Source organism: Pogona vitticeps, chromosome 4, assembly GCF_051106095.1.
Source record: "Pogona vitticeps strain Pit_001003342236 chromosome 4, PviZW2.1, whole genome shotgun sequence".
Lineage (NCBI taxonomy): Eukaryota > Metazoa > Chordata > Lepidosauria > Squamata > Agamidae > Pogona > Pogona vitticeps.
This window is the reverse complement of record NC_135786.1, coordinates 59,335,053-59,349,376: the sequence shown is the minus strand read 5'-3', so window position 1 is coordinate 59,349,376 and position 14,324 is coordinate 59,335,053. Positions and strand designations below refer to the sequence as shown.

The following is a 14,324-nucleotide window of genomic DNA, read 5'->3' as shown; positions in this document are numbered from 1 at the left end:
AATATCAGGTAATTACAGTGGTGCCTCGACTTGTGAACTTAATCCATTCCCGAAGATGGCCGTAACTCGAATTGGTCGTAAGTTGAAACACCATTTCCCATAGGAATGTATTAAAACCTCATTAATCCGTTCTGGCTGGGGGGGGGAATCACCAAAAACCCCACAACAGCACAGCAAGCCCCACTGTAACGCACTGGGGCCGGGGGGGGGGAAATCACCAAAAAATACACAATATTGCAAGCCCCATCGGAATGTGCTAGGGGAAACCACACATACACACACAAAAAACTCAAACCATCACAGCACAGAAACGTAACCCCCTCCCACCCCAAACCCATGCTGCAAAACCCTGTATGTACTCACTCAGAAGCAGAAAGCGGCACCAGGCAGTCTGAAGCTTCCTCCGAATGCACACACTAACCGTTGGGGCGAAAGAGCTCTTCACCAACGAATGGTTAGCAATTTAAATTCCCCACCTTTTCTCTGATCATAATTCAAAGCTCCGGTTGCAAGTTGAAGCAAAATTTTGCGGCTGGAGCTGGTCATAAGTCAAATTGGACGCAAGTCGGAACGTTCGTAAGTCAAGGCACCACTGTACTTGTTTTTCTCCCAGTATTTTGTCATGTAGGTTGCATAGCCGCCTAGAGTGGTTGAAATGACTAGATAGGTGGGGTATAAATACAATAAATAATAATAATAATACCATGCCACAGAAAGCTAGAGACATACGTGGATTACACAGAACTCACATATTATAGGGCCTAGGTTTGTGATCTATTTCAAACACATGTGCATTCTTATACTCACTACATGGCTACCATCAGAATTGATCTCCCTATACTTCGGTTATACAGAAGATCTGGAAAGTATATATTTTTCCACTGCTAAATGTCCTTCATTACACATCTTTTCACAGACCCTCCTTCTGCAAATCTGATGGCAGATAAACTATTTAAACTATAAAAACAAACCACATGGTGCGGTCTAAAGCAGGAATATGGAATATGTGGCTGTCCCTTTAGTAGACTACAACTCTCATCATCCATGGTCACTTAGCATGCTAACTCTAGATGGGAGTATTAATCGAACAGCTGGAGGGCCACAAGTTCCCAGTGGTGGTCTAACAACTCTTAAGGGGTAAAATGTCCAGCATGCCGAAATCATATTAGATGAAATCATGATTACAGGCTGGAATACATACACAGGTTTAGCTGGTTCTAACTGGACAGCTATCTTATTTTATATATCCCTGCTTAAAAAAACACTGGAGCAGATTTACATGAACTGGATAGTTTCCGCTTTAATATGGCTTAAGCAGTTAGTTTGCCTGTTTTCTCATGGACTATTAAACTACTGTAGAGATGAACCAAAAAAAAAAAAAACACAACAGATCAAATATGTTCATATCTTGATCCCTTCCATTGCAGCAGTTTTAATCTTCATCCACCCAGATCCAAACCTTTGCATGGCGTGAATTCTGGCATATTTTCTGACTCCATGAGTCAGAAAATTTTGAAGAATTTTGAAATATTAAAGACAGAGTTGAAGTTGTGGTTAGAGTTTAAATTACATGCCCTTAGTTTTGTAAACTCAGTGAGAATTTCAGTGTCCTCATACTCACAATAGAACTGACAATAAGATCATATCACTTCTGGTTTGCAGCATCATTATTTGCTAAAACAAAAACCCCACGTTCTTATATAATGGTTAGGACAAACCACTGAATGAATTTGTCGGAATAATCTTGACAATGTCATGGAGCACATACACTGTAGGATTACAGCTGTATGCATTCTGCAACAAAATATGACTGGTAGACAAAATATTATATACCCTGTGAATGCATTAAGACATCCTAGGAATATGCAGTGAAACTTGAAATGCAAAATTTGATTCAACTTTTCCAAGTCATTGGCTAAAATTCTATTATGTGGTTATATCTGTGGAAAAACAAACAGTATACCTGGGAGGCTTCTGACTGGCAACTAATGAGTTCCTACTTGGATTTTTGGGTGCATGCCAATCAAGTAGGAATTTATTAATGAGCAGTAAGAAATCACTGAGAGTTACACCGTTTGTTTTCTGCAGATATAGCTATTATGTCTGAGTCTTCATGATATTTTCTCACTTCACAATTGTCATATAAGAATAGGACTCTGCCATTTGTGACTGCATTGTGCTTGCACCACTGACAAGCTATAATACTTAATCCTAACATAACCTAAATACTACTAAGAAGGAAAATAACCTGGCATTGGTGCTGGAAGTTAAACACTTTCCTGTTTCCACCAGCAAGATCCCTCCACTAAATCAAGTCTTCTATGGACAGGAGCTTGTTAGTGAAGATAAAGTCTGGATCCAGGCATGTATGTAGTAAAACAGATGGAATACATGGAATTTTCAGTTGTAAATTCTTTGCAGATCACCTACTGCTATAGTATCCCTGCTCATTCAAGAGCAGGAATCGGTCTACAATTATGTACAAACCAACATACCCTCTCTCTCTCTTGCACGTGACTCAACCCCGTTCTTTGCAGGATTCCGTTATGACAGGAACCAGAGGAGCTGAAAATTATCACTGCATGGAGGAGTATAAAAGCTGCACAGATGGAAGCAGAGGCACACCTTAGAAGTCCCATGTGATAACTGTTTCCTACAGTTTGTGTTGGATAAGCACATCTATAGGAGGAAGTGGGAAAGCAGGCCTGGCTACCTCAATCCTAATTCTTGCTCTCAATTCTAGTGATGCAATATAGCCCCTTGCACTATTACTGCTCCCCCACCATATGTGCATATAGAGAAAAAAATCTTCCACTCCCTGATACCAGTTCCAGGCAAGCTACTTTGGGAGGCCTATGATTTGAAAAATGGCATACAAAAATCCAAAATTAGTATATCATTTGCAAACACTTTTGCATCTCTGGACCTATTCAATCGAGTTAGCTTACATTATGCAGTCCCCTACAGAGCAAGTCTAGATCCCCCCCTTTTTTTTGCACCAAGAACTACCCATATCACTCAATCAAGTCAGGAGGTGAGCCTGACGCCGAGGGAGGCCCGAAAGGAAAAAACAAGAAATCGGGCCTTCTCGGCGGTGGCTCCTCGCCTCTGGAACAACTTGCCTCCAGAGATTCGTGAGGCCCCGTTGCTGGGTATTTTTAAGACCCATCTAACGGATGTTTAAGCAGACCTTCCCTCGAGACAACAATAAATTTTCCTTCTTTATCTATTCCTTGTTATTTTCGCCATCTTGAAGAATTTGCTTATTGTTTATTCCTTATTAATTGTCTATTCCTGGATATTTTTATTTTTTGTTATATGTATATGTGTTTGTATTTTTATCTGTCTGGAAGCTGCCTAGAGTGGTTATTTGACCAGATAGGTGAGGTACAAATAGAATAAATAAATAAATAATATGCTCATTTCATATAATAAGTTTTAAAAACTACCATGCAAAAGGACAGTTTACTGAAACCAGCAAGTTTCATATTGCCTGCAGGTTGAGCTGTAAGTTTGGTTTAGAAACCACTGGAACACTAGATTCAAAATGAACACTGATCTTAACTTTCCATCAATAATTTTTGCTTTATTTATATCCTATTACAGTTGCATATAAACCATGATCTTGCAGAAAATGAGCATAAATTAAAGGCATGTTCCCCATCACCTTATAATTCATCCTCCATTCCAAACACCAATACCATATACCAATACCATTTGTACACGGAATGTGAAATATTTATTAATTATTTAAAATTCTGTACATAAAGCAAAACTTTGGGAAGGAGCTGAATGAGCTTAACGGATGCCTTGGTGGATAATGCTGCTCTTTGTGCTGCTCTCTTTCTCTTTCTTCCGCGCTGGGTCCAGCTCAAAGCATCGCCAAAGTCTCAAAGTTTCATCTGCTGCTGCTGATGCCACTGTGGATCCATCTGGGCTCATTGTTAAACTCAGTACTCTAGCAGTGTGACCTAACAAAAAATAAAAAAAACCCAAGATGCACTCAGTGTGCATATTTAACTACAGACAACACTAAACAAATAGTTGATGCATGCTTGATTAAAATTGTAATGTATCCTTCGCCCCTGAACCGTTTCATATCTCTTCAACTCACCTTTCAGCTCAGTGACCTTAGACATGGATGGGTATTTCCACACAACAAGCTGGTTCTGAGCAAAGCCATGACCGGACACAAGTTCTTTGTAATTTGTAGACCAAAGTACTGCACACACCTGTTGGGACAAGGGAAAGCCTGCAGTAAATAAAACAGAAACAGCCCAGATATTTGGTCAAGGTGAAATGCTCCTTGTTTTGCTTTCACCGTGTTATTGAAATATACCTGGGACTGTGCATCCACAGCATTTAGGCAGGTACCAGAGCACACATTCCAGATCCTGATGTGTCGGTCACTTGTTCCGCCTCCTGTTGCCAGCACATTAGACTGCCATGGACTCCAAGCCACAGCCTAAGGAAAGGTATTAATAGTATGTCACATATCCAACTGTCAGCAAAACATATAATATCAGAATAATACAACGATCTACTCACCTTAACTGCTCCCTGATGTTGTGTGAAGGTCTGCACAGGACGCAGGGATACACTATCTCCTTGAGTGGCTGGCCAGATATTTACCAGGTTGTCATTCCCTCCACTAGCCAGATAACGGCCATCAGGTGCCCACTTGAGTCCACACACTTCTTGCGTATGGCCAGTGAGGGTTGCCACATGGTGCTCTGCCACACGAACATCATGGTGATGGATGTGACCAGTCCGAGATCCACTGTTAAGGGGGAAGATTAGTATACTCCTTTAGCGAAGTACATACAGCCAAAGGCCATGTAATACCCACTTCTCCCCATCAAGTGGTCTAGAGAAACTTTCTCATTTTGTCGTTGTCTTCTAATACTCCTCAGAAATAACATTTGATAGCTCCTTTGTTCTTACCTGGACAGGATGTAGTTGTTCCAGCTCAGAGAACTCACACGGGATGACTGACTGACCATATTTCGTAGACGTTTCTTCTGCTGAATGTCCCATAACTAAAACCACCATCACAATCAAAGAGTTAGCACACTCAGTTACTAGTCTCTAGTGTGCTTTAGACCAGTGGTTCTTAACCTTTGTTACTCGGATGCTTTTGAACTGCAACTCCCAGAAACCCCAGTCAGGACAGCTGGTGGTGAAGGCTTCTGGGATTTGCAGTCCAAAACTCCTGAGTAACCCAAGGTTAAGAACCAGTGCTTTAGACACCATATGGTACAGGAGAACATGCAAAGGCTAGCCACATGACCCTGATGCATTTAAAATTAAATGGATGAGAAAAGGGTATCAAACAACATCAGAAGAGCAATAAAGTGAAGCCTGTTAGTCAAAGTTCAACTCTGAATACACCATGCTTCACTAGACTTTATCCCATGGCAGCAATTAGAAAGTAGAGGACTCTGCTGGAAGCCTTCACCTCACAAAATGCACATCTACATTAAACATTCTGAATACTATACTGTATTAAAACAATCTATACTTACTTTTCTCTATCCTTCCTCATTCCACTGTCAAGGAATCAAGGCCAAAATACATACCACTGCTCTACCACCACCACCACCTGGGCTCATTAGGGAAACGGAAGTATTTTGCATTGGCTAAAATCCAAAATTAAGTTGCAACTAGCATAGGCCCACCGAATCAGCAGAGATCTGATGAGACAACTCCTCTGTACGTTTCACTGATTCAATGGGCCTACTCAAGTTATGATAACCCATAAGTCAGATGACTGGTCCATAAGCATTATTGACACTGGCAGTAGCTTTTCAGAATTCTTTCCTCCTCTGCCCTCAGTCCTAGCTGAAGATGCTGGATGGTATACCTGGCATCTTCTGCATGCAAAATACCTGCCTTATCACTAAGTTACAGCCCCTCTTCTCACCTGGACTTCAGCATTACTTGTGCCAACTGCCAGATAGTTTCCCTCTTTGATCCATGACACAGAGGATATATAGTCATCTGGGTGTTCCATCTGCATGAGCTGTATTATTTCTCGGGAGTCATAGTTCCAGAGATACACAGTTTTATCCAGAACAACAGCCAGGAAGTTGAGGGAGCTCCAGTCAATGAGATTCAGATCTAAATAAAAGACACAATATTCACTTATGGCAGTATTTTGTCCCCTTGCCCCGATCCACCCAACACATAACATAAAATGGAAACCAGGCAATGTCGGGTAAAGTCCAGCAAAGTTTCCCCACCTCCCAATGGCCAGCTTTAATGCAAAGCACACACACAGCTATTTTAAAGTAAGCTACAGCATGGCAGAACCTGACATGGGACAACATATACTTTTGCACACTTCAACTTATATCCTGTGTCCATGGTTTCCTTACAGTAGTCATTGCGGATATCAGGAGCATCCAGTATGCGGTCTGACATAGAGGCAATGTATCTACCATTCTTTCGAGTGGAACCTGGTGTGCTCTTCTGGCTATAAAGTACTTTGAGGTTGTTCTGGTATCCTGAAAGAGAATTATTGATCACAAAGTCAAAGTCTTTCTTTGCTTCTCTGCCAAATTTTGATATACTATCTTCCACATTTGGACTTTCAGCCAGGTCTACCCGAATGCAAAGCAATCAGAGCTACCTATTGTAGCACAATAACGAAAAGGAACTGGTACATCCGCGAAAGTTATTAGGCAAGAAGAGACCATGGTCCCAGGATGTAAAAATTATAATATGGACATTATTCCAAATTCAAAGCCCAACACATTCTGGCTTAGCCTTTTCAGCCTTCTTTGAGGCTCTATCAGATGAAATAGAACGAAAAAAACCCATTTACAGCATCATTTTTTCTAGGGACATTTAAAGCAAATCAGAGTTGAATTATATTATACAACCTCTAGACAAATAAACATATTTGCACATGTACAGTATAATTTATCCAATTTCATTAGCATAGCATATTGCATATTAAGAATAAAATGTCATGTGTTAGCATGAGATCAATCTACATAGTGAACATCACATTTTTGTTAGCTGTGTTAAGAAATACTTTTTGTTTATTAGGTCCAGTTTGTTTTGAATGAATAATGTCAGGTTGTGAGAGAGGGGTTTTTTTTTTGGTGTATTTTTATGCACAGATAAATTGCACAGCTGTGTTACAAGGCCAGACTGGTATTCATGAAACTGCTGATTAACTAACTTCAGCAATGTGGGGGAGCAGCAGTCAGACTATAAAAGGGGAATGAAATCTATCTCTTCATTGAGGCCTCCAGGAGCCAATGTATGCAATCTTATTATCCAAACTACCTCTTTTCTAAGCAAATACTTCTCATAATGTGACAAACCCAGACCTACTGGGAGATGCCACAGTTTCACTAAGCTGCCACCAACCATTCCCTATAAGAAGTCACACAGACCAGGGATGGATTTTTAACAAATAAAAGAATAAGGTTTATTTAAATCACACACAGGGAAAATAAAATGAACAAGTGAATAAGATACAGTAACGTGGCTTAGTCTCAATCATACATACACCAGTTTGGTTCACCCAGAACACCTTTCAATAAAGCACAGACCCTGAACCTATCAGTTCTGGCTACCCATACATACACCTGAACCTATCAGGTAGGTACTGACTGACACACAGTAGTACCCTGTCTGACACACAGACTCCCACACCAGCTTCTTCTCCTCAGCTTCTTTCCCAGCTTCTCTTCACACAAGCTCCACATATATATACAGTACAGCCCCTCCTCCTGATGTCCCGCCTTCCACTCCCCATAGGATGGAACTTTCCCTCCAAACCCATGACAGACAGGTAACATCAGTGCTGTATGTAACAGTCAGGTTGTGAGAGAGGGGGTTTTTTTTTGGTGTATTTTTATGCACAGATAAATTGCACAGCTGTGTTACAAGGCCAGACTGGTATTCATGAAACTGCTGATTAACTAACTTCAGCAATGTGGGGGAGCAGCAGTCAGACTATAAAAGGGGAATGAAATCTATCTCTTCATTGAGGCCTCCAGGAGCCAATGTATGCAATCTTATTATCCAAACTACCTCTTTTCTAAGCAAATACTTCTCATAATACGTAGGGAAAAGAACATCTAAGAGATTGTACAATAATTCAACTGTATTAAATGCTTAAAATGTTGTCCTTAGAAAAAAATGGTAATATAAATGTTTTCCCCTGTTCCATTTCATGTGATAGAGCCATTCAAGAAGGCTGAAAAGGCTAAGCTGAAACTCATCAGACTTTGAATTTGGAGTAAAGTGCATACTATAATTTATAGATCCTGGGACCGTAGTCTCTCCTTGCCTAACAGTTACCTGTTGTAGCCCCATCAGACTTGGATCTAACTATATGTGAAAGTTGCTTTGCACTTAAAAATCCAACTATACTGCTATCTCAACAAAGGCTGCAGTGCTATACTTACTAATTCATAGGATTTCCTTCCAATTTATCATACACAAAACTGCACTATAGTTCAAATCTTTGTTTTTTCAAGTGATAGAGCAGAGACTAATCCAAATGAGCCAATGCCATTTACACACACACACAAAAAAAACTTCCCCCAGGGCCCCAATTAGTGCCCTCAGCCAAGGCAGTGCTAAGTAGCTCCCACTGGAGCAAAAAGGAAACAGCCAACATTGTTTTATTGGCCTAGGATTAAATTAGGCATTTTTCAGTCTCGAGAGACTATGGTAACATGCTCTGAATGGAGGACCTGGAACAGCATCTAGTGTAGCTGAGAAGGCCAATTCGAGAGTGGCAATCCCTTCCATGCTGAAGACAAATACAGTCTTCTCCCCTGTCCAGCTCCCTGATTTTGCTGCTTTCAGGACTGCCTCTTTACCTCGGCCTGCTGGACAAGTGTCTCTTCAAAATGGGAGAGGCCATGATGCACCGCCTGCCTCCAGGCTGAACACTCAGATGTCAAGGTTTCCCATCTGCTGAGGTCCATTCCTAGGGCCTTCAGATCCCGCTTGCAGATATCCTTGTACTGCAGCTGTGGTCTCCCTTCTGGGGCAATTTCCCTGCACTAATACTCCATACAGGAGATCTTTCAGAATCCAACAGTCAGCCATTCTCACGACGTGCCCAAGCCAACGTAGACGTCGCTGTTTCAGTAATGTATACATGCTAAAAATTCCAGCTCGTTCTAGGACTACTCTATTTGGAACTTTGTCCTGCCAGGTGATACCAAAAATGTGTCAGAGACAATGCATATGGAACGTGTTCAGCTTCCTCTCCTGCTGTGCACAAAGGGTCCAGGACTCACTGGAGTACAGGAGTGTGCTCAGGACACAGGCTCTATAGACCTGGATCTTGGTATATGCTGTCAGCTTCTTATTAAGCCATACTCTCTTTGTGAGTCTAGAGAACATGGTAGCTGCTTTGCCAATGCGTTTATCCAGCTCGACATCTAGGGAAAGAACGTCAGAGATTGTTGAGCCAAAGTACACAAAGTCATGAACAACCTCCAATTCTTGTGTGGAGATGGTAATAGAGGGAGGTGAGTCCACACCCTGGCCCATGACTTGTGTTTTCTTCAGACTGATTGTCAATCCAAAGTCTTTGGCAGGCCTTGCTAAAACAATTCATGAGTTGTTGGAGGCCTTCAGCAGAATGGGCAACAACAGCTGCATCATCAGCGAAGAGGAAGTCCTGCAATGCATTTCAGCTAGACTTTGGTCTTCACTCTCAATCTAGAGAGATTAAAGAGCTTTCCATCTGATCTAGTCTGGAGATAGACACCTTCTGTTGCAGTTCCAGCATGACAGCAAAGAAGTTCCCAAACAGGGTTGGCACAAGGACACAGCTCTGTTTCACTCCGCTTCAGATGTCAAAGCAATCTGATGCTGAGCCATCAAAAACTACAGTGCCCTTCATTTCCTTGTGAAAGGACCTGATGGAGTTGAGGAGTCGAGGTGGACATCCAGTCTTGGGAAGTATTGGCCTAAGATAGCTACATGAGAAGCCTATAAGCTTGGAAAATAAGAAGAGCCCTGCTGGATCAGGCCAAGGACCCATCTAGTCCAGCTTCCTGTATCTCACAGTGGCCCCAACAGATGCCTCTGGGAGCACACGAGACAACTAGATACCTGTCTCTTGATACTCCTCTCCTGCACCTGGCCTTTGGAGGTACCTTCCTTTTTAAGCCTGGAGAGATTATACATCCCCATCATGGCTTGTAACCTGTGTTGGACTTTTCCTCCCGGAATCTGTCCAATCCCCCTTTAAAGGCATCTAGACCAGATGCCATCACCACATCCAATGCTAAGGAGTTCCACAGACTAACAACATGCTGGGTAAAGAAATATTTTCCTTTGTCTGTTCTCACTCTCCTAACACTTTATCCATCCCCTCCATGATTCTGCTGAAGATATTCACCAATCCACAGATAATTGACAAGGCAAAGACTCACTTGTCTGCCACCCAAGATGACACTATCATTTCCCTGAACCATTTCTGACTTAAAGGTATAGTAACACAGTAGGTAAGAGAATGACATCTATAGGTGGCTAGATCATTATTAATTATTTACACAATACTAATAATGCAAGAGCCTTCGGTCTTGAACAGGCTAGTCTAAATACCTTACGGGAGTGATTGACACAAAAGGGAGACAGAGCCTTGTGGTGCAATGATTAAACTGCAGTCAAGACTCTGCAGTACTGCAGTCAAGACTCTGCTCACAACCTGAGCTCAATCCTGACAGGCTCAGGTAGCCAGCTTGATACTGGCTCAGCTTTCCATTCTTTCAAGGTTGGCAAAGTGAGTACCCAGATCACTAGAGATGGGGGATATGTAGCCTGCATAATTAATTTGTGAACTGCCCAAAAAGTGCTTTAAGTGCTATGGGGCAGTATTTAAGCAGCACACGTTATGAATGCTATTCCAGTGCCTCTGCTAAGCATATCTGACAAGAGTGCAGATGCTTTCCATTGTTTCTTGCCAGGCACTTAACAACAACCATTCAAGCAACTGATTTGATCGATTTCTACCCCAGCTGCCTATCGTAATAACTGTGGCCCAAAGTTGTTTTTTTATTCCTGCTTCCCCCAAGCTTAATTTTTGTATCTTAAATTTAGATTGTAATGCTAAGGCAGGAACTGTCATACTGATGATCTTTATACCCTGCTCTGGGAACATTTATGGCAGAATATCATTTCTGAGATAAATAATTGTAGCTCATCAACATACTTTCCAAACAACCTTATGCTGAATTTGCCCAGTGCAGACCTACCTTCTGGGGCATTCAGACGCTTGCCACTCAGCCGCAGGATTTTTGCCTCTTCTACATCATAGCCATTAAGATTCATTGCCCAGGCTTTCTGATGCTCCTGGAGTGGGAGGAGAAACAGGACAGTAAAAGATCAGTGGTAGGTAGCTGTACAGAACAAGGAGCGCAGCAGCTCTAAGCCTACATTTCCATGTGAGACAAAGACTGTGTCACAGTTGGAAAGGCATGTAAGCTCATCTAGTCCAGTGGTGGCGAACCTTTTTGGGCTCGCGTGCCCAAACTGGGGAAAAACAAAAAACAGCGGGCGGTGTGCCAGCGGAACCGGAAGTGTGGACCCGGAACTGGAAGTGGCAGCAGGAGGAATCCTGGCATGGAGGTGCCTCAATACCTCTCCGCTGCCAGCACCAGTTGCTCCCGATCCGCCTGCCGAAGTGCTAGCACCACGGCTGCAGCCGCCTCCTGAGATTTGGCTGTGCGGAGGGGGGGCGGGGGGGGAGCAGCGATCTGGCAACCTATGGCTCGCGTGCCAGCAGAAAGGGCTCCATGTGTCAGCTGTGGCACATGTGCCATAGGTTCACCATCACTGATCTAGCCCATCTCCTCACTCAATCGACACAAAATATGTATCATAACAGGAAGTGAATACAGTGTTTGTAGAACAGATGATTTTGGAGTTCAAATCACAGATGCCTTAGCCATCATTGCCAATGGTGAGAGATGATCAGAGCATCAGTCTATGATTTCTAGAAAGCAAAGGCTGAGAAACCTTGCTGTAGGATATTTCCATAGTTGCACATGTATAAATTATGACCTAAATCCTCTTGGCATAATTGATACCGTCTAAACATTGTCATCTGGCAATAGGAATATTTAAAATTAATTGAAAGCTTCCTATCTCCCTTTTTCAGGTTCCAAAGCTCCCTAGGCTCCCTTTTTGCCCTGAGGAAACTTTTGGGAGCCTTGGGAGACAACAGGGGACTTTAATAGCCCCAAATCACCACTGCATCACCACCAGAAGTCCTGGTCCCACCAGCAGTGATTTTTGGCTATTAAAGGCTCACTCTTTCCTGTCCCAAGTCTCCCAGAATTTTCCACAGGGCAAAAGGGAGCCCTAGAGAGCGTCTGAACCAGAATGAGGGGAGGGCAACTTTCTATTTAAAATAAATATTCCCATTGCGAGATGATGACATCATCCTACTTGAGTGACATAAAGTTGTACAAGAGGATTTGAGCCAATAGGTATGTGTGTATAAGATATCTACTGATTACTAGCTCACCATCAAAAAGCCTTCTCTGCGAATTTTTAGGGGTTCAAAGCCTTGCTATGGACCACTTTTACCTGGCCAGAGGCAGGAGAAATTTCCTTGAACAAAAATGCTTGAAGATTGTGTGTACAAACTTGCTCCTTACCTTTTTGGTAGGTGTGTCATCAGATGAGTCCTCTTTGGTCAAAAGAAAATTGGCCACATCCATTTGCATAGCACTGCGATTGGGGATGTATCTATCCCCTCCAGTTTTGTTTGGAGTATTTTGTGCTTTGGAGGCAGACTTGCCTACAGGACAAGGATGCAACAAAAATAGATATACCTCGCTAATGCAAAGATCCCCTTGGAAAAAAAAATGCTAGAATCAAAACAAGGAGTAGGTACTTCTTGTTGAACCTAAAACCCAAGTTGCATAGTCTCCGTATACTAGACAGACCTGGGCCTTACCTGGCGTTTTGGAGGGAGTCTTGCTGGTACTCCGGGGCCTGTTAGCTGGCTTCATGGGTGAGGGAGCTGTGGCATCTGAGGGAGGTCCAGAACTTACACCAACTGCCTCCTTAGCTTTACGCTGCCATCGGGCAGGGGGTGCATTGGGTATGGGAGCATCGAGTTTCAAAAGGCCGTGCAAGTCACTTTCAAAAAGGAACTGCGCCATGGGGATGGGGCGCTGAATGAATAAGCACAGCAAAAGAAAGTAGATACATTAGTATGCAAGGAAGAAAAGCTAGCAAACCCAAGACCCTAAAGCTACGCGCACACGTGGCCTCTCCATTTCAGTCAGACGAAGGGCATGGAATTAAAGGCACAACTCTCTAAGCAACAAACACCTAATTTCAAGGGAAATGCTAATTCCCACCCGCTCGCCCCTCTGCTAAATGTGCCTCGTAAGGCGGTTTCTGGTTACATTACTGGATTGTTGAGGATTACCTTGTGCACCACAAACTATCAGCCCCGGATAGCTAGCTATACGTCGGAAAACGCTGCGGTGATGAAGCGGAAAACCCGAAGAAGACAAGAGCGCATCAATGGAAATAGAGGACCTGCGGGGGCCCCGGCAGTGACCCAAAAGTTTGGCTGTACAAACGGTTCCTACTCACCGTTTGTCTCACTTTGGCTGCAACTTTTCCGGCCACTTCCGCCATTCAAGATTTAAACTCGCCACTTTGATCAACTATTGGTCATTTCGAACATAACAGCCGTTGGCTCCCGCAGCGGCCCACCCTCATTCGTCACGCTCATTGGTTTTCCTGCGCGAAGGAGGCGGGACTTTTCTCACGGGAAGAGCTGGGAGGGGCGTGTGCGGAAAGACCGGGGCGGCTCCCTCCCCCCGCCTGTTGGCCTAGTGATAGAATAAGCGCGCGCGTGCTTTTCCGAACTCCTTGCCAGGAAGGGAGTCGTTTCCATGGCGCTGTTTGCGCGACGAACCTTGCAAGCGCGTCGGAAGAGAGCTATGAGCGTTAGACAGAGCGTGGAAGTGTGGCTGACAGAGGCCAGAGTGTAGGAAAGATGCTTTTTGGGGACTGAAACCTGTAAAATCTCCTAGCTGGTATGGCCAGTAACTGGGAGTTCTGGGAAGAGTGGTTAAAAAGAAACACCAAACAAAAAAACACAGGGCGGTAATGTTATTAGACTGGTAGAAAAGGTGCAAAATATGGTGCACATTTAAAAATTACTGTCTCTACAAAGGACAATTTGCAGATAGAACCTACAGTTTTGGCAAGTGAAGTGAAAGCTGCGGTCAAAGTCATGGGAAGAAGTGAACTGCCAGGAATAGATGAGGAACTCCCACATCTACTACTGTATATAAATCTAAACAATAATA

General features: G+C 43.1%; 1 protein-coding gene across 2 annotated transcripts; it reads right to left on the bottom strand.

Annotated features, from left to right (window-relative positions):
• Positions 1-3,716: 3,716 nt before the first annotated feature.
• Positions 3,717-13,749, bottom strand: CDC20 (cell division cycle 20). Of its 2 annotated transcripts, none has more exons than XM_020783186.3 (11): positions 13,600-13,749; positions 12,950-13,169; positions 12,648-12,790; positions 11,241-11,337; positions 6,378-6,506; positions 5,924-6,120; positions 4,945-5,039; positions 4,549-4,780; positions 4,340-4,465; positions 4,115-4,232; positions 3,717-3,971 (listed from the first exon to the last, which is right to left on the bottom strand). In XM_020783186.3, the coding sequence occupies exons 1-11, from the start codon at positions 13,642-13,644 to the stop codon at positions 3,799-3,801; spliced, it is 1,575 nt and encodes a 524-aa protein (XP_020638845.1). In that variant the 5' UTR covers positions 13,645-13,749; the 3' UTR covers positions 3,717-3,798. The 2 variants fall into 2 exon arrangements, with proteins under 2 accessions (XP_020638845.1, XP_020638846.1); XM_020783187.3 differs by having other exon boundaries at positions 13,430-13,601.
• Positions 13,750-14,324: the final 575 nt, after the last annotated feature.